The 21,756-nt window shown below is 34.3% G+C and overlaps 1 protein-coding gene across 1 annotated transcript in view; it reads right to left on the bottom strand.

Annotated features, from left to right (window-relative positions):
* Positions 1–21,756, bottom strand: part of ADAMTS20 (ADAM metallopeptidase with thrombospondin type 1 motif 20) — a 158,611-nt gene that overhangs the window by 97,909 nt on the left and 38,946 nt on the right. The window contains exons 4-7 of the mRNA XM_016201022.2: positions 13,254–13,513; positions 6,229–6,312; positions 5,580–5,704; positions 4,399–4,439 (exon numbers count right to left, since the gene is read on the bottom strand). Of these exons, the coding sequence (XP_016056508.2) occupies positions 4,399–4,439; positions 5,580–5,704; positions 6,229–6,312; positions 13,254–13,513 (510 nt within the window). The remainder of the gene's footprint in view (positions 1–4,398; positions 4,440–5,579; positions 5,705–6,228; positions 6,313–13,253; positions 13,514–21,756) is intronic.

The raw sequence follows: 21,756 nt of genomic DNA, 5'->3' as shown, positions 1-21,756 counted from the left end.
AGCAATAAGGAGAGATTTGCTCTCTTTCTGACCCCAGGGCCAAAAACTTACTTGGGCATAACCTCCCCCACCCCCACCCCCACGCCAAAGACTTTTCTCTTAGAATCAAGACCAAAAGCAAGAAAGAAAAAAAAGACAGAAAAATTTTTAACAGCCCTCTGTTCAAAGTATGAGGAAATTATTGTTTTTCATAAGATTATAGAATTCATATTGTATGTAAAATTATTTAGCCCATTTTTGTCAATATTATAGTTCTCCTTTGTCAGAATAAGTTACAACTCAACACATTTTTGTCATGAATATTCTGCTACTCTCCATGCCTTCATTAGTGTTTTCAACCTGTCAAGTGGCTCAGATTCCAATATATTTATTTTCAGGGACATGGAGGTATTTGAAACATGATATTGCCTCTGCTACCACCCAAACTTTGTTTCATGCTTAAGGATATGTTCTAATCTGACCATTTTTGTCTCATGGCAGACCTGTGAAAATACGCATTGTATGTGAACAAAGACCACGCTCAAATATGCCCATAAACAAAGACCAGCAGAAATGGAAGTGAGTGCACAGCGTGACGGGCCCAAGCTGCTTGTCGGTGGCTTGTGCCTGGATTCATTCGAGCTGGGTCTGAGCTCTCTAAAGGCGTCAAAGAGAGAATAAAGCAGCATGGGCCCTAATCCGCTACACGCTCTCTCGATGGAAGTGCAAGAAGCTGCACAGGTCATCTAACCTAGCCACCTTGAGAAACAAAAGCCATTTTCCAACGCGCTTGCAACACGTGCTCAGAGACTGCGGGAGCAGTGCCGGCAAGAGAAGACACAGCGGGAAACCTGGGAACTACCACCAACATTCTATGTTTGCCATTAATAGCTACCCCCAGTTTGTCACTTTCCCATATGTTTTAGATGAGAAAATAAAATACTAAATCTTGTGTGAATACTAGATGTGCTGCCTTGGGAAAATCATTCTCATCTATGAAATTGGAATAGTTCTTACTTCATAGGTTTGTTGTGAAAATTAAAAGAGTTAAATCATGTAAAACCTTAATATAGTATAGAGTATATAAAAACCACTCAGATATATCAGCTATCATTATCATTACCTTTCATTTAACAGACTAATAAGAACACTTTGATTTTCATAGTTTGTTTCTAAATGTCACTATGATTTATGTGCTTAGAGGCTGAAAACAAAAAAAATGATTGGGGACTAGGAAACCACCCACTTCTCCATGACTAGTCCAGAATGTTTAGCATTAAATCATTTAAAAAAACAGTAAGATGTGGCAGATATTTTCATACTGTTAGTATAAAGATGTGAAAACAGGACATAGATAATGTAAGAAATACATTCATGGATTCTTGTGAGATGACTGACTGATAAAATATAGCGAACAAAGCCAGAGAGGAGAGAACGGGGCCTGTTGTAATAATTAGAGTGGCAGATGTTTATTTCCACAATTGTAGAAGATTAGAGTTTCTAAAGGGTCCTCCTAATGCAAATAAACTAGATCATTAATAAAAACTATTTTTTAATGAGTACTGACCTCACATGTTTTACAAGAATGATCGAGTTGTAACCTCCAAAATCTAACACACACTCTCTCCCTGCCCCTCTCATACAACATGCTTGCACACACGCACACACGTGTGCACACACACACACATTTAGACCTGAACTAAATCCTAAGGGGTAAGCAATGAATACTAAGGACAGAAGATGCGCTGAGGGCAAACACTGACACAGGTAATATGAGCCAGCCCTGCAGGGGTGGCTCAGATGGTCGAGCATCGACCCAGGCATTAAGAGTTTGCCGATGCAAGTCCTGGTCGGGGCACATGCCAGGGCTGCAGGCTGGAACCCCAGCAGTGGGCATGCAGGGGGCAGCCGATCGATGGTTCTCTCTTTCCCTCTCCCTTCCTCTCTCTCTCTCTAAAATCAATAAAAACATTTGTTTTAAAAGTAATATGATTCAGAGACTAAGAGCTTGCTGGAGGAAGCCTCAAGGTACAGAATCTGATCCTGAGTTTTCCACATTAAGTCAGGGACTCTGGTTATAGTAACACCCTTTGGGTAACAGCAAAAACAACAGAAAATCCTCTCTGAAAGAAAGTACATTCTTTTAAAGCCGTTCACCCTTAATCTCATGGATTAATATTAAGTAAATATGAGCTCACAATCAAAGATCGCCAAACATACAAACAGGTCAACACAAGAGAAAGTTAGCAGAAGCCACATTTTTGGCCTTCACTGTTTAAGATGTGGGAACTGTCAGAGATGAATATAAAATTACTCCAAATGAAATGTTTAAGTAAACATGAAAGGCAATTACAAATGTGAGCAAATATAAAGAGAATGTAAACAAAATGAACACAGATTTTGAATAAGAACTAACTAGGATCTATTAAATTGAAAATCATACGTTAAATGGAAAATCCAGAGGATGGTTGAAATATCAGATTAGAAGCAGCCAAAGAGAGAAACAGTAAAATGCATGTTAGGGCTGCTTGGATAAAACATGAGGAGAAAAAGAAATGAAAGCATGGAAAACAGAATAAAAAGACAGAATACAAATATAATCGGGGTCCCAGGAGAGAGCAGATAGAATATAAGGACAAACTTGGGGGTGGGAAGGATGGGAATTTTTCAGAGTTGTAATATTATAGTTGTAATACTATATGGAGAGAGTGGCAGATATATACTCATGTTTCAAGTTAGTTACCTACCAAGCAAAAAATTAGTAAAGCTGACTTGAACAACAATTTAGCAAGTTTGATTTAACAGACACGGAGAAGCCTGTGTACTATAGTTAGAGAAACTTTTTAAAAATACATGGGGCATTTTTTTAATTGCCTACATAAAAGACCATAAAGGTAATATCAAAAATTTTAAAGAACTGGTATCATATAGATCATGTTCTCCAACTACAATGAAATTAAACTAGAATTCAATAAGAAGAAAATTTTAAATAGTTTTCTAAATAATAAGTCAAAGAAATCATGATAGAATTTACATGTACTTAAAATTTTTTATAATTTTGAATGACATAAAAAATACCTATCAAAATTTGTGGGACACAACAATAGGATACATTGAAGTAAATGAATAGTCTTAAATAATAAAATTGGAAAAGAAAATATCCTGGATACTTACCAGCTAAGCATACAATTTTTTTAAAAAGATTTTTCTTTTTTTAATTGATTTTTAGAGAGAAACATCAATGTGAGAGCAAAACATTGATCCCCCATGTGGGGTATCCTAGCCCACAACCTGGCATATGCCCTGACTGAGAATCAAACTGCCAATCTTTTGGTGCACAAGACAATGCCACACCAGCCAGGGCTAAGCAGACAATTTACATTACAAATAGATCAGCAGGAGTAAATTGGTAAAATAAAAAAATAGAGCAGAAATTAATGAAGTAAAAACAACAGATAAAAAGCCAATAATTAGTTCTTTAAAAAGACAAATGTCATAGGCAATATTACACTTCAAATTCATTAGTAATAATGGAACTGAAAATTATTACTGCAGTAAAATATATTACATTCAGATTAGCAAAAATGAGCAATCTGAAGATAGCTTTTGTTCACAAGTACATAATCAAAAGGAAAGTTGATATACTATTTATAAAGGAGTAAGTTGGTACAACCACTTTAGAAAATAATTTGGTAAGTCTTATAACATTGGACATTAGCACATTTACTGACACAGCAATTCTAATCATAAGACCATACCCTAGCTCTTATAGTTAAGTTCATAATAGAACACAGTTGGAATCAGCCCAAATGCCCACTGACAGGATATAAGGATATGTGAACTTTGAATAAAATATTATACAGCGTGAAAATGTATGAAATACAACTACAAAGCTCAAAATGAAGCAAAACCAAATAATTTCTTTTAGGGACACATACATATGTACTAAAACTTTTGCAAAAAATAGAAGGTGCTGGCACATACAAAATTCACAGTAGTGGCTACCTCTTGGGGAAATGCAAGGCGACAGAATAGGACTTAGCACAGGCCATATAACCATATTGATAAAATTCTAGCTCTAGCTCTTAAATCTGGTGGTGGATTCATGGCTGTTCATTTTATTATTTTGCTTTAAATTTGCATATAGGTTGTTAAGTATTCTTTTGTATAAATCAAATATTATAAATTAAAACACCTAAAATATGTCAAACTCTGAACAGCAATTGATATTTAGTAATTGGCACATATTAGTTATTATTCTTTAAAATGTACAGAAGCAGAAACAAATAATAGTGACAACTATAATCATTAATCAGGACAACTGATCAAAATGATTAAAATGTAAAATAACCTACACATCATCTTAAATAATTCCATAAACAATTTTATAGGCTATATTTAATTTACAAAATAACTTACCTAATGTGTCACATTTCTCTCTGGCTCCACAAATGTCCTCCCTTAAAATAAAATAAAAAGATTTATTTTGAAGCATTTTCAGAAAATATTTTTGCAACAAGCCAAAACAAAGATAAAGAAGCTTTAATTATTACCACAAACTGACTTCTAAAATCCAGTTCTTAATAAGCTCTCAAAAAGTTTAAACTTAGAGCTGTGCATATCAGTGAGCAATGGGTACTATACAAAAGTGATTGCTGTAAACAGTTCTTCCCTTACGGTCTCCTCTTACAGCCCTTTCTCCATCCCATTGTTAAGCTGTTATCTACAGTCTTTGTTGCTTGGCCTCTAAACTACAATCCAGAGCAGAACCATGGACTGATAATAGTCTGCTGTGTATGAAATTAAGTCAGTTCTGCTTTAGTTTTGCAAAGAGATGAAGCACATGGACTGTATGTCTCCAGTTACATATGGACTAAATGTTTTAATCTCAGGGTTCTAAAAGGTGAGATTTCTTGAAGTTTTACCCTCAAGTGAGAGATTTATTTCCTTTAATTAACCAACCAACAAAATAACCAATTAACCTAGGATGTAAATATTCTATTAGCATCAATATTGCTGAAATAAAGGTATAAATTAACAATGGATAGTGGTGCTTATAAAATGGATCATTTTATAATAGCAGAAGCTGTTTTTCATGTAATTAAATAAGTTTGGGGGGAAAAAACATAACAAAAGCAGTCTAGCAATTAAGACATGCACTGAGCATCAAAACAAGGAACAGATAGATTTTTTTTTTAAGTAGAAGGACCACTTTTATTGGACAATCAGGTAAATTCAAAAGCTCTTCTTTCCCAAGTGATTGAAATATCAAGAGAGAAATGAACAAAACCTGTTCTCGGTTCCCTAAGTTAATTTCTAAATATTTTCCCAATTCTCTTTTCTGCCACGAATACAATAAGGTAATTATTTTGTTTAGGTCATACCATTACTTAACCTAGCTGTACTAATTTTCTAAGGAATCAATTAGTATACTGATCTGAAAGAACAGAAGAATGTTTTCATTCAATGATACCTTTTGTAATACAAGTTCTCTTGCTGTTTATTATTGATCAAGAATTAAGGTAACAAGAAGTATCAGTGAGCATGCAGGAGAAAAGGGTAAGCAACTGCGGCTGGAAGTGTTGTATTTCTGAAACTACCTCGTGATAAGAACAGCAGTATCGTGGTGGGAAGGGTGAGCATCGTCAAGGACATTCTGCGTTTGTTGCCACAAACAGAAGTTGCGTAACGTGGTGGCTGCATTAAAACTGATGACTGGTCCTTCCTGTGCAAAAAAATATGTACTTCAGTATTTCGCAAAACACTCATGGCCTCTTCTCCCTCAAAGCTTGTCAGTGTCCGTGCAACGTGTCCAATCGCATTTTAATAGGCTAATGAAGTGGCAGCTCTCTCCCTCAGATCGCAAACATGTTTTAGCAATGCTTCCAACATTGTGATCAAAACAGAATCTAATTAGACCTTCTCAATATAATCATCCAGTATTTAAAATTAAAACACTACCTTCTAAAAATTCCCATATTTTAAATCATTCAATAATAAGATTATAAAAGTAAATACCTAGATATTTTTAAGCTTAAATTTTTGTTGTTTATTAACATTTGTTACTTCCTCTGCTGTTATTCCATTTTATTTCCATCATAACAGGAAAAGTTAACCTCACTCCTTTCCAAATCGAGTTTTTTAAACATAAATTTTTAAAGGATCTCATTTCTAGTAAGTTTCATAGTCAGATATTTATGCTAGGAGCCTACGACAAATAAGATTATTAATTTTAGAACTATTTCTTACCTGTTCATTATGAATTACAATTAATTTTACAATTACTATGTTTATAAGATTTCCAATACTTGAGTCCTTGTAGATTGCTGCAACCTGCAAGGAAAAAAAAGTAAGATTAGATGTCTAAAATGAATATTTCTTTTCAAAAGTAAATTGAAACCAGTCCAGGAAAACATCAATTCTTCAACTTAGCTGCACATTAGAATCTCATAAGAAACTTTTCACAAATCCTGAAGCTCAGGCCACATCCCTTACCAATTAAGTCTGAATCTCTAGGGTTAAGACTCAGTCATCAATATCTTTCAAATTCCTCAGAATTTTTTTTTAATGATTCCAATGTGAAGCCAGCTTTAAGAACCAGTATCCTAATCCTTGCTACTGAGATCTGTCCATGGATCAGCAGCATCCAAATCACTAGAACTGATAAGAAATACAAAATCTCAGGTCCTGCCCTGGACTAGTGAGTCAAAAATCTGCATTTTAATACAATTTGAGCATGCATTGGAGCTTGGAAAATACTGTTCTGGATGATTTAGCAAGAAATTCACTTAATTCTGTGTCACAATCCAGTTTATGTGCCCACAATACTCCATAATAAATATGTAAGTTTCATCTATTCTTTTCTGGTAGTTTCACCTGATCTCTTCTGCCATGGTTACGTATTTCCAATTCTGAGCACGCTTATGATTTTTAATGTTTAGCACTACTGGAATCCACAGAGATAGAATCATCCAGAATCATATAAAGAGCCACAGAAGAGGTTATAGGTCACTACCTGGTTCTTCATTCTCCAAATTAGAGAACGCAGTCTATCAGGCACTCTGCATGGGCTCAGTTTGTGATTCACATTTAAGGTGCTATCCAATTCACTAATTCATACCCTCTTCTTGTAGCCATCAGAGAGGCTGCCACTGCAGTAGGAGTGCCCTCCATGGCCAGTGCCTCTGCCTTGCACCCCTTTAGTGACATAACTCTATGGACGTGGACCACCTGTGCCATACAAATTGCTTCTGAAACCTGGATCACCATCTCCTGGACCACTGCCCAAACCAAGACGACTGTTGCCTCAGGAGGTGCTACTTCTCTGTTATTTAATAAACAGTCAGCGTCTACTCCTTGCTTTGTTGGCTAGAAGACATGGTCACTGATCTTGTGGCGAATACAATTTGCTGGAAATAGTGGAGCCCTCACTACACCAGCACAATAAATAACATAAGTGCTTCTCCTACTTCCAATGCCACACGCAGTGCTACCCAAACCAGAGCCAAAAGCATCTCTGGAGATGCTGACACTGCAGGGTGAGCATGGATTTACACATTCTAGAACCTTACCTATGGCTTTAGCGGTGCAGCACAAACACAGGTTTGTCATCTCTCCCTGAAGTGAGGCCTTTGGCTTTGCGGGTGGCATTTTTGGCAAGAGTTGTGGTTGCCCCGGTGGGTTTGAGAGTAAGTTAAAATGGGACAAATCAGATGACTGGTCATTTCAAGCAGGCCTGTTAGCGCTGCAGTATTGTTCCCTTTAAAATGGGAGCTGTGGAAATCTATAGCTGAATTGCTAAATATTCATTTTCCATGCAACTTTTAAAAATATGTCTACTGGAGAAAACAAAGTAGACCCATATTTGTGACTTCAGAGTTATACTTTGATTTTGCGAATTTAAAAGTAAATTCCTACTGGCTGGAATTTGGAAACATATTCCCAGTGTTCTGACAGTAAATTTTTAAATATATTAGTACAGCAAAATTTCCTTAAAATCTAAGGAAAAAGATAATTCAAATAATTATTATGCAATGTAAAGCATAGTTCTTTAAGTTAAATAGACCTAGGTTCAAATTCTAACTACCAGTTTTTGATAATACCTACTTATCAGGCTGCCATAGGATTTAAGGAAATGTTGTACAGAAAACAGTCCGATCTGGGCCTGGGTCATAGGTATCAATGGTAGTTATTGTTATTACCGTTTACACAACTTTTTCAGAATAAAAGGTCTATGTTATATATAATGCTAGTTTTAGTTCATGTTTCAAATTAGTTATCATAGTATACCCGAAAGGAAAGCAAAGGATCCAAGAGCATCAGTTTCATTATTTCTTTCAATATTTCTTAAATATCTCCTGCCTGTCAAACCCTGTGTGTGTTGCTTACTAGATGAGATGAATAAGGCATGATCTCTACCCTTGAACTCACTCTTCTGGGAGTAAAAGATACAAAAACATATGGTTTGATGTAAATCATTATTTATACACACACCCCCAAAACCCGTCAGGTTGATATTTTGCTTTTATATTAAACTGTTTCTTTAAGAAGGTCATCTTACGTAATTGTATGCACTTTCTATTGTTTTATATATTGACCTTTATAATCTATACACTCATACTCTATATATGTACTTTATTATATATGAATGTTTAAAGACGCTACTAATGAATAACTATTCAGTTAAGCTGAATTGTGAATCAGGCAGATGGATGATCACATGGCTATAAAGCCACGTAACACTATGTATCACCATAATTACTACAGTTTAGAAGGCTATGTATTAGAATTTTTATTGCTCTAATTAAAACATATTAAATCTTTTATTCTTTAAGTGTGTGTTTCCCTGGCACATAGAGTTCATATTTGTTTGCAGGTCTCAAATAGTAAGCATTAGTTCATAGGTATTTAGTGAAAGGTAAAGAAAGAGATACGAATTTTGTTGTTTAAATATTTCCAAGAAAATTCTAGACATAATATACTTCATGAAAAGCATGAAAAAAAAAATTATTATCACTATTAACTGAACAGCCATTTTGAAATAATTTTTATATAGAGTTTCAGCAAATGTTCATATATGACATGTTTAGAGGCCACCTTCATTTTTTTTTATCATTTTAGCAATTTTTAAAATTGAGAGAGTTGACATAAAATATATCAGTTTTTAGGTGTACAGCCTAATGATTTGATAAGCATATATTATAAAATAAGTTTAGATTAAATCTATCACCACACATAGTTAGATATTATTTTCTTATGAGAATTTTTCAGATCTATTCTCTTAACTTTCAAATATACAATACAGTATTGTTCACTATAATCACCATGCTGTAGGAATGATTTATCTTTTAACTGAAAGTTTATACCTTTTACTTACCTTTACCTTCAAAGTCATCTAAAAAAAACTGATTTTAACAAGTAAACAAATTTTGTTTTCAATGATCACCACTCTTGTCAGAAATGCCATTTTGGTTTTAAGTTAGAAAATGATGACATTCCACATACATACAAAGTAAAACATGCAAAGAACTAAGAATAAGCAGAACACTGAGTTGAAGAAAGCAAAAGGTAACATAAATGGTCACAAAGTATGAAAGCAAATCAGTCTTTATTGTAGTGTGGTTGAAAATTGTCCTGGCCTGAGTAACACCAGTAAAAGCAGCTCAAAACACTGACGGTAATGATATTAAGTCAATGTAATTCAATGTGATGCAAGTGAGGGTCTCTGGTTGATAAATGCCTCTAAACAACAGTAACGATGCTTTAATAAATAGGGCTAATTCCTATCACATCATGCTCCTTAAATTTACATTAAATTTATAACAAGGTGAATATTATAAAGTCAAACCTTTGTAAGCACAATGGAGCGTGAATGTCTCTGACAAAAATATTTTCAAAGTTTGTTAAACAGTAAGTCATTGATGATCAAAGTCAATCTGTTGCAGAAAGTAATTGTCTTAGTTTATACATACCTTGGTGGTGTAATAATGCCATTTTAATGTGATGATGTCACCTAAATTCTATAAGGATAAAAGCTTTGGAATAGCAAATAATTGAACATCTCTGCTCATTCAACATTCTTATCTCATTAGATATACTATACACCACAATTGTGTTCTTCACAGCTAATTTTAACATGAATTCCAAAACCCTTAGACTAGTGATCACTAAGCTATGTTTACAACATGAGTACAGCACTCTAAAAAGTTAATTAAATGACACACATTATTTCTCTATCACTATGCTCAGACATTTTGCTAAATTGCTAAAGCAAAGAAAAACCTAAAGATAACACAGTTCTTTACTTTGTGCAGGGTAGGTAAGGATAGATAATCTCTCTAAATTATAATCCATTAGTTCAGTGCTGAAAATATCTAGCAATTTCCCCCTTATATCTGGAGCTCAACACACAAAAACTTTTTCATCACTTTGAATTTTAAATGGCCCTCAATCACATTCCAAGTCTAAATCACATTTTCTTGGTGTGTGTTTTTCCTAAATTACTATGACCAAAACATTACCAATATCCTGAGTGTGTTTGAATAAATGCAGTCAGTTAATGCCTTCTTATAAATTAGGACAAAATATGTAAAACTTAAATTGGCCCCTTCCTCAGCTGCAAACATCTGGGACACGTAGTTGAAGACAACATGCCTCTTATCTCTTTAGAGCAATTTTGGAAATGGTCTTCACAAGTGCAGATAAAACAAGTTCAACTACATTTTGCAATCTTTCTGTAGTGTGACCAACAGTCCCAGTTTGCCCAGGACTGAGGGCTTTCCAGGGACATAAGACTTTTAATACTAAAACTAAGAAAGTTCCAGAAAAAACAAGGGTCACTTTTTCTCCAAGTTTACCTTCACCTTTAACTTGTTTATACCTACAAATATTAGCTCTGGTCACAGTTCTTTACTAATAAATAACCAGATATGTACAAAGCCCTAAAGTCTGCTGACTTTCTTGTATCCTTATCTGAACATTATTTCAATGAAAAAGAAAAAAAATAAAGAAGCCACTAAACCCAGGTAATTTAGAAGTCACCTGAAATTTGACATCTGAAGAGGGGAAATAAAAAAAAGCATATGCAAAACCCAAACTACCTCAAAAGAGAGACTTAAGAAGTCCTCGCACCCTTTTCGGGCCGCCCATCTGCATTTGGGACGCCCTCCCTTCCTCAGCCCTGCTGCAGCCCCCGTCCCCCGTGGGCGAAGCTCGGGCAGGCCAGCTGGCGGCTACAAACATCTTGTCCTCACCAAAAGCTCTCGGGTTCGAGTCCTGGTCAGGGCGCACACCCAGGTGGGCCAGGGTTCCATCCCCGGTCGATGTTTCTCTCTCTCTCCCCTCCCTCTCTGTCCCCTTCTCTCCCTCTCTCCCTTCCTTTCTCTCTAAATCAATAACAGCATGTCCTCGAGTGAGGATTCATCCATCGATCCATCTATCCATCCATCTATCCATCCATCCCTTGGACAGCTTCACATATCTCAAGGTATGCCACAATATCTTCTAAACAGTGATTATATTAATTGCTTTTTAATATAAAATATAAATAAAACTCTTGGAAGATGGCATTATCACCAAAAACTGCATGTAGCTATTCTAAAGTTACTCTTAGAAAATGACTCGTGTGAAAGTTACTCTTAGAAAATGACTCGTGTGTTCTTATCCCCTTCTAGTTAGTGTTTCCAAAGCACTGGTACCAGACTTACATGTCATTTAACATGCTTCAAAATCTGTTGTGTTTACAAAATCTAGTATTTTCCTTCAGTATCACTACCCCTCCCTACTTTTCTTAATGAATACCATTTCCTTTAAACATTTAAAATTGCAAAGTTTATCCCACAATGTTCCATATAATTGATACAATTTCCTACATATCAATTGGCATCTTCCATGTCAGTGTTCTCATTAGAACCCTTCATAATGAGCATGCTGCACCCACATCTAGATAATTATACACCCAGAAAATTACATATCTAGATAATTACCTCACATTCAGAAGTTAAAAAAAAGTGTCATCAGGATAAATTTCTATGTACAGCCCTGTTGTCATTTTAAAAATTCAATTCAATTAAACAAAACAAGTAGATGTCTATATTATATAAATTTCAGAAAATCATTTTGGATCACTCTTTTCTATTATAATGTCATGCATTGGCGGGGGGGAAGGTATTTTAATAACCTATTCATTCATTTTTTTTTCTTTCAAGAATTATTTGAGTGTCCACTTTGTACCCGATATTGTGTTTAGGCAACACAGACCATGTATACTTAGCACTTTTAAGAATTTAAGATAAAATGTTATTATGTAAGAAAAATAACTGGGTCTTAGGATCTTTAAGTGAACTTAATTGGGGATTTCTAGCTGAGGGAAATTTACAATGGCCTACAGATGTGTCCTGGACAAGTCTTTTCAACCAAGTGGACCTGAATTCCCTGTATGTGAATAAAGGCATTTCCAGCTATGAGATATGTTCCAATACCCTGAATCTGTATAAATATGTGACCATATAACTCATCAACTAACCCAGGATACTTACGAGCATGAAAGGGGGTGCTTTTAGTAATTACTTCAAAACAGCAGCCCTAGATCTAAAAATGCCTCAAACACTAGATATGTGTGTGTATATGCATGTACGTATATGTGTGCACATGTGTGATATAGAGTGATACCACTAACACAGAAATGGTACCCTTCATGGGCATTAGAATTCTTTCTATGGATATGGGCACCACCACAGCAAAAAGAGATTAACACCACAAAAGGAACTCTTATAGCTACTGTGATCTTACATCCCCAATTTGCTAAAGCAGCTCTATTAGTAATAGCTTATCCTTTTATCCCCATAAATATATTTTTGACTTAAAATATCATGCATCCCAATTTCTGATTTGGCCAACTTTATCACTAGTAAAAAACAATATACCCTCCTCTCCATGCAAAAATAGGGTGAGATTTTTAAAATTCAGATTTCAAGGGCAAGACCAGTGCTACTAGGATCTTCCCTGTCACTAGGGGGCGGAAGCCATTCATGTGATGAAGTAAATCAAGTATTTTCTATAAGGGGCTGCAGAGATTTTTACATGTTTTAGAAAGTTATACAACTAACAGAATGGGGCACTTCCTATACAACTGAACTAAATTTAACTAATTATTTTTGCCTTAAAACTAGATACAGTTCATTTACATCTAGAGTTTGGGAAAACTTTTAAAATTAAATGTGAGAAAACATTACATCAAACATTTTAGGAAATGTAAAAGAATTAAGTTTACTTACAATTGATATTAGAGTTAGTACATAGTGCTGCAAATTCGGCCCATGATGATGAACCATTTTAGCGTCAGCCGTCACCATAACTTCCACGTATCTTGGATATGATAAAAAACGTTTTTTCCTGGAATGTAACTGACTTCTTTCATTTTCCAGTGAAATATTTTTTGAAAGGTGTCCTAAAACTACTTCCTTTTTTAAATTAAGATCTTCACTCATGTTGCTGTAGTTATGAAAAGGTAAAGTCGTCCTCTTTATTTGACTTTCTGGGGGGGAAGATTATAACACACAGTCATTAAACTCTGTGACTAAAATATGATGCAAAAAACATTTAATACTTACACATCTGCTTCCAATGTGAAACAATAAAAGGACAAAAACTTATTATTTAAAACAATGTTATACAGCATTATCATGAGCATTACTATTCACAGTAAATAAAATGTTCATATTTTCATAGACTGCACGAACAAAACTGTGGCTCAGTCTTATTTAAACAGCTATGAGTAATCAAAAAGATTAACCACTGGATAGAAAATAAAAATAAATCAAGGAGTCTCTATGTTTTTCTCAGTGGGTAAACTGAGCCCTCAGTTTACCAACGGCATTTAATCTCACTACAGAGTAATCACACTTTGTAGGATGAAAGGTCAAGATATAGAACAAAGCATACTCTGTTATACAATATGTCAAGAGCACCAAAAATAACAGAAAATCAGCCCATAGACCAAAAGACGGCTTTTTGAACCCAGAAAATCAAATGTTGATATAAATTTTATAATACTTGATTATATAAAATACTTCATTACTTTATGTTTGCCTATATAAATACAGCATTAAAATTATTGAACATTTGAGGCTATTATAGGAACCACTTTTAGGTCCTATGTGCTTATAAAAGCCATTTCTAAATTCTGGACTCCCTGTTCTAATGAAAAAATTCATAGGTGGAATGGTTGCTTGTCCTATTTTCCTTCTTCAGTTTGTTCCTCTGCTCTCCTCTCCTTTCTCATTTTTCTCTGCTAATTTACTAACATTTGTTTGGTGAAAGTATTTTGAACAGAGAAATGAACCAAAATAATCAGGTGAGAAGAAATAAAAGGTCCTGGATACTTAATAAACCAAATAATGAATACCAAATCCATCAAGATTTAGTTTTACTATAACAACTGGACATAGCCTGGCTGGCGTGGCCCAGCGGTTGAGCCTCGACCTATGAACCAGCAGATCACGGTTCAATTCCCAGTCAGGGCACATGCCCAGGTTGTGGGCTCGATCCCCAGCAGGGGCGTGCAGGAGGCAGCCGATCAATGACTCTCTCATCACTGATGTTTCTGTCTCTCTCTCTCTCCCTCTCCCTTCCTCTCTCTGAAATCAATAAAGATATATTTTTTTAAAAAAACTGGTCATAAATATAAGACTACAGTTTCATATAGAAATAATTTATTTCATTTTAAAGCAGAAATCCTTTGGTTGTAAGAAAGAAACTGAAGTTCTTAAACATTGTTTCCACAGATGCACTTCTCTTTCTAATTCCTAAAACCATCCTGCCTTTTAATATTACTTTGCTCTTGGGTTTTAAATTTTATCTCAGTGGGAGATTCTACAAATCTGGCAAACTGAGTGTATAGTCCTAAAACCTTGTCCTACCATTCTTTTCTCCTGGGGTGATTCAACCACTAAAACATCCATGACCAGTGACTGGACCCTGGAGAAGATCCCAGATATACTTACGGATACAAATCTCAGCACTTTCAGGGATAAGACAAACATTCACGTTTTGATTTACTCATTCACCTATTTCATTCATTCAAGAGAAACACTTGTTGAGCACCTTCTGTATGTCAGAGGACATTTAGAAATTGAGGCACAAATAGCACCTCATAAAGCTTATAATCCATTGGGTAGAAAAAATAATAAATGAACACATACTTAAGGATAAATTTCAGATAACTTGAGTGTTTCAATAACAATTCAACCAAGAGACAAAGTGACTCTACCCATCTAAATGGCTAAAATCTCAATGATCTATAATACTAAGTATTGGTACATCCACTTTGGAAAATTCTCCAGCAATTTCTAAGTGAAGTCAGGAGTGTATCTTCCCCGTGGCCCTGCAAATCTACTCCTACATATACACCTAAGAGAAGGAAAACACATGCCCACAAAATAACTTGTAGAAGAATAGTCACAGCATATAAATCAGTGGAATAGAATACAGAGCCTAGAAATAAACCCTCATGTGGACGGGTAAAAGATGTTCACCATAGGTGCCAAGACAGTTCAATGTGGAAAGAACAATCTCTTCAACAAATGGTGTTGGAAAAACTGGATATCCACATGCAAAAAAAATGAAAAAGAACTCATCTCAAATAATTTATAAAAATTCACTCAAAATGGATAAAACACCTAAAAGTAAGACCCAAAATTCAAACTCCTAAAAGAAAACATAGGAAAAGCTTCATGACATTGGATGTGGCAATGATTTCTTGGATATGGCACAAAAGCACAAACCACAAAAGAAAAAAATGAACAAAAGGGACTACGTCAAATTTTAAAAAGTCTGTGCAAAGGATACAGAATGAAAAGGCAACCTATTGAGTGAGAGAAAATACAGGGTGTCCAAAAAAAATGTATACACACTTTAACAGCTGATAGCTCAATTTTGAAAATGAAATGTATTTTAATAAACACTGCCTTTATGATTATTCAAAGTGTGTGTATATGTATTTGGGGGCACCTATATATATATAATTATTCAGGAGGAAATTCTGTTACATATTACGCTAAGTGAAATAAGCCAGTCACAAAAGATAAAACCTATGAAATTTCATTTATGAGGTATCTAAAACAGCAAAATTTAAAGTTGAATGGTTAGTTACCAAGGTCTGTCAATATCTCGCTGTCTGAGAAATCTCCCAAAGTCTGTTCTGCCTTGATGCTAAGAAACCATCTTTCCAGATAATACTAGTTAGAAAAAGAGGAACACAATCCAATTAAGGAAGTACTGATGCTTGAAGGAGTCAGACTGACAGAAAGAAAGTTAGAATAAACGGCCCTGTGCTAAAACAATAAAAGAAACAAATAAGGACTCCAAACTGAAATGAAAACATTGAAGGAGATAATGTAGCACAGAAAAAAATTCTCTAGAACAAAAGAATATATAAATTTCAAATTTAAAGATTCAATTCTGGAGGAATTGATTGATTTTAAAAATAAGGGAAAAAATAACCAATATCAGGACCCTATGGACATTAACAGGATATAAGCAAAATTTAGAAATGTTTTGCAGAACATTTCTTAAAAAATATAACAATCAAAACTGACCCATAAAGAATTAGAAAGCCATGCTGGCCAGGTGGCTCAGTTGGTCGGAGTGACATCCAGTACACCAAAAGGTTGTGGGTTTGATCCCTGGTTGGGATCGTGCGAGACGCAACTGATCCACGTTTCTCTAATATCAATGTACCTTTCCCTTTCTCTCTCTCCCACCCCCTCCTTCCTTTCTATAAGATCAATAAAACATATCCATGGGTAGGGATTTTTAAAAAAGGAATTGGAAAGCCTAAATATCTATATAACTTTTAAAAAATTGAACCCTAATCAATTATTCCTAAAAAATCCAATCTCAAAGTGGTTCACCAATAAACACCACTAAACGTTTGAAGAGCAGTACTCTTTCAGATACACTTAAAAGAATTGAAAAGAAAGAATCTCAAACTTGTTTCATGACGTTTTTAGAAGATACTGTAACAGAATATTTTTATGATCTTGTTTTCATCAAGAAAAAGACAATGATTCCTTAGGACACAAAAAACACTAACTGTACAGACTATTCACTTGACTAAATTAAGACTTCGAATTTGTGTTCAACGAAAAACACCATTAGAGTTGGACAGGTATTTGCAAAATATATAAAACAATACAGAGCTTATATACAGATTATATAATTAATAATTACAAATCAATTAAGGAAAAAAACAATAAAAAAAAGGAAGACTTGAATACCTCAAAAAGATAAAACTTAAAGGCAATAAATATATAAAATTACTGATAATCAGAAAAATGCAAATTAAAACAATAAAACATGATTATACATCCACTCAAATGGCTAAAATTAAAAATATTGACAAAAACAAGGCATGGCAATATAATGTGAGACACCTGAACTTGGAAATCGGAGAAAAAGACACAAAATTAGAGCATCATTAATATAAACAACACCTAACACATATTGCTTACTGTAAGCCAAGTACATTTCTGTAAATTTACTTGTATTCACTCATTTGTATAAGTACTATTGTTAATTCTATTTTATAGATGAGTAATCTACAATATATAGAAATTAAGGAATTCACAAATACAACTGATCATTAATGGAGCTGAAATAAACGGAACAAAACTAAATAGATCATTGATTGTAATAAAGGTGAATGGTGTTGTAAGTTTGCCTACCAAAAAGCAAAAGTTTTATAGAATTGGATTGATAAAATCCAGCCATATATTAACTAATAAGTAGTACATCTGGGATTCAAATCCTGGGGATATTGCTCCAGAGTTAGTGGTTTTAACCACTAAAAGATAGTTTGATAATGAAAGTTAAAAGGAAAAATAAAAGAACCATAATTTAATAACAATTACAATGTTAACAATACAGATCTCAAGAGTTTAATCTCTGCAACAAATGAAATAAGAATATTCTATAGAGATTTAGAATGATGGTCGCCTCAGGGGATGGGCAGGCAGGTGGACAAACTGGGTGGGCAACTGGAAGCAGAATTATGTGCCTGCATATTGGTTGTCCAAGTAGTATTTCATATTGGTTTATATATCCATAATATGTATGATATTATTAACAAGTCCTTAGCAAATAGTAATATATAAAACTGATGACTATTAAAACAATATGACAGCTCTCCTCACTATCACACGCTATTGTTTCAACAACGCTAAAGCAAGGAGACAATAAAATGAAATGTATAGTATGATTTGAAATTTTTTCCATGATTTTGCAGATGAATAGCTTTTATAATGAGAAAATACCAGAGACTTCATTTAAAACATTTTAAACGAATAATCCTCATCACAGGAATAATTAACGTAAAGCTATGCAGTTGTTAAAAAAATAAATTAGGTCCATATGTTGTGATATGGAAGGATGTTCATGGTGTGTTTTTAAATTTAAAAAGTAAGTGGCAAAGTAACATGTATAGTATGATCCTATTTTTGTAAAAACTTTCATAAAATATACAAGTACATATTTATAAAATTTTATATAATGAACCAAAAAGGTATGGGAGTATACACCTCAAACTTGTTTGGCTGTAGTAGATACGTGAAGAGGGGGATAGTAAAGCTATCGAACTCTTTAACATCTCAGTGCCCTTTAAATCATTGCAATGGACTTATTTTATTACTATAGCTTTTAAATTATTGTATTTTTAGAAACAGCATTTATAACTATTTTGCAAGTTAAACATTTAATCTCATTACCTTTTTTTGATGTTTATACTTAAGCAGAGTAACAAATGATGATGAAGTGACCTTTCTAAATACCCTAAATAAATGGGCATATTCAAAGCTCATTTGCCAATTCAATTACATCATCTCATGCAATGCTTGTCTTTCTATTTATGTTCCACCAAGTCAAATGTTAAAATGACTTCTTGTCATTTATTAATAACAAGTGTAATATAACCCAAAGCTAATTTAGACCAAAACAAACCATCAAATCACGAACATCATGCAACAATGATAAGCAGTGAGTATAATCCTTGTGGCAGCATACTGTATTCTGAAATGCAAGGAGACTGTTAAAACTTAATAATCCATAAGAATATAAACTACTAAAAATTGTTCAACAATAGTGGAATTCTACCAATAATGTAAATGTCCCACACCTTGTAAAAAAATTCTTTTGATCAATTCCTTAATACATGTGATTGAATATAATTTTAAAATAGAGCTATATTTATTTAAGAAAAATAAAGAAATCGGACACTGGGATTATCTTAGTTTCAGAAATTTGCAGTCCTCTATATATGCAGTTCAAAAGTGGTTTATTCAATGCACTGTTAAGTTCAGTTGACAATCCTTCCATAGCAAGACTTTCTTGATAACAAAGGGAGTATGTTGATTTACACTCCGGTATGAGTTCCTTATCTCATTGCAGATGGGCTCTTTGATGAGCATGGGTCTAGCATGCCACCATTAACATGAAACAGCTACTCTGCTAAACCAAGAATCTGATTGGCCTGCTTGAACAATTTCTTTAAGCTATAATAGGATCATGTACTACCTTTGAGTAGAATTTCAATGCATGAAATTAGGTTCTTAATTGTACTCTGCCACAGAGCGGTACTCAAAACTTAGCCTTAATTCTCCATCAGTGGCCTGGGATTGAGCTAGAACCTGACATTAGAACTGAACACAATATTAATCTAACTATCTCTATGCTTCTGGCTTAAGGATTTGATGACAGTATTAATACCTACCACAACTGATTACTTATTTTAGGTGTAGGTAACCTATTAAACAGTTTTCCTGCATCCCTTCATTCACTTCTCACCATTATGGGGAGAAATTATCATTAATATACCTACTTTATAGATGGAGGAACATTTTTTTAAAAAAAGAAGTCCGTTTTGTCAAAAAAAATTATTGTTATAAAATGTAATTAGAAACCCACAATTCCACTTGAAAATCCTATCAGCACCTCATATTCAAAATATACAAAAATAAATCTGTCATTTTCTTCTCCTATTCCCAGTTTCCTTATTTCTACAACTATGAGAGATAATCTTCTAATATTCATAATTCACACTAAACTGTACACTACCATTGGGCTCTTCTTTACCCTTTGCATCTGGTGACCAAGCTTTGCCACTTCTCCTTCAAAGCAGCCCTAGTATTGCACCTGTTGTCAACCATGCCCTTGCCTCTAACATCTTTCAGGTCTTTTTCACCTGTTACTAGAATCATGAATGCAGATTAGACATAGAGTCTCCCAAATAAGTCTCACCATCTTCAATCTCTTATCTCTCTTATTCATCCTACATTTATGTCCAAAAAAAGATTCATTTTTAGGAATATCTCTTTTATCTCATTCTTATTCAAGAAATTTCCATGGATCCTCACTGCCCATAAGATCAAGTCCAAGCCCCTGACCACCACCAGCTCACCACTAAACACTTTCATCACCACCACTACCATCAAGCTATAAGCTCTCTAAAGACTGAGAACACTTTTGGGCAATGTATTCTGCCCTGGTAAGTCCTCATCAGATGTTCACGAAAAGAAGCAAAAATGATTAAGAAGAAGAAAGGAAGGATGATGAAAAATTGGGAGATGGAAAAAAGGAAGAGAAGGAGGGAGGTGGAAAAAAGAAATATATTGAGGAACAAGGCAAAAGGTTTACCAGACCAAACTTCAAGGAAGGGTAATACTACCTGCGATGTATAAGGATAGCAATTCAAAGATGAAGAGGTTGCCTTTGACATTCCTGATGTCAAGTATGAAATTCACTCTGGCCTCTGTACTGAGGTCAGAATTGTATTTGACCAGATGAGAACACAAGTTTTATACTTGTCCAATAGCACGTAACCACCCATTCTAAACATGAAAGCATAAAACAAATGAAGCATATACTAGATCATCAGCATTTCAAACCACTTGTCAAATGCCCAACAAGACTCCCAACTCAAAGAATTGGCTATGCTTTGAGATAAAGAGTAATCATATCATATATATTGTGAAATCTAATTTATATTTTCTTATTACTTAAACTATTTTCTGGATCTATTATATGTCCTATGTTGCCACATTCAATTTTGTTACTAATACTACTATTGTCAATAACAAACACAGTACTTAATGCGTGCTTGCTACGTACCAAGTACTGGTACACTTCGCATAAGTTACCTCCTTTACTATTAACAACTCTATACGGTAGGTACTACTATCCTCATTTTATATATGAAGAAAATGAGAAACAGGAAGGTTAAGTAAGCTGCCCATGGTTACATAATAAAATATAATTTGGAACCTATTAAGTTTTTAAAACAGTAGTATTCTATGACAAAAGCTTCTGAAAATCTCCAGTCCTCTATGATTTGTCAATATTATTAGAAATCTCAACCACTCTTACAGAATTGTGGCACATAGCTTATAAAATGCTTTCTTTCCAAGGCATTCACAAGTTAATAATTAGAACTGCACCTACTATTAATAAATGTGCAGAAAATTGTGGACTTGCCTGTGGCTAGCTGAAACTTGAAACATAAAAGAATCATTACATCATTAGTCCTCACTGCATCCCTGAATCAGTCACTATTACAGAGAACATTTTGAAACACAGACATGTGACACAGGTCACAAGAAATTTCATCAGCCACCAGCTGAGTAAGTGGCATGACAAAGAAATGAATTCAGATTTCCTCAATATCAATTATTACATCTGAGTTCCATATCACATGACCCTTGTAAAGGTCATATGTGGTAATATATGTAG

This window comes from Miniopterus natalensis, chromosome 2, assembly GCF_054644295.1.
Source record: "Miniopterus natalensis isolate mMinNat1 chromosome 2, mMinNat1.hap1, whole genome shotgun sequence".
NCBI classification, from domain to species: domain Eukaryota; kingdom Metazoa; phylum Chordata; class Mammalia; order Chiroptera; family Miniopteridae; genus Miniopterus; species Miniopterus natalensis.
This window is presented reverse-complemented; position numbering and strand designations above follow the sequence as displayed.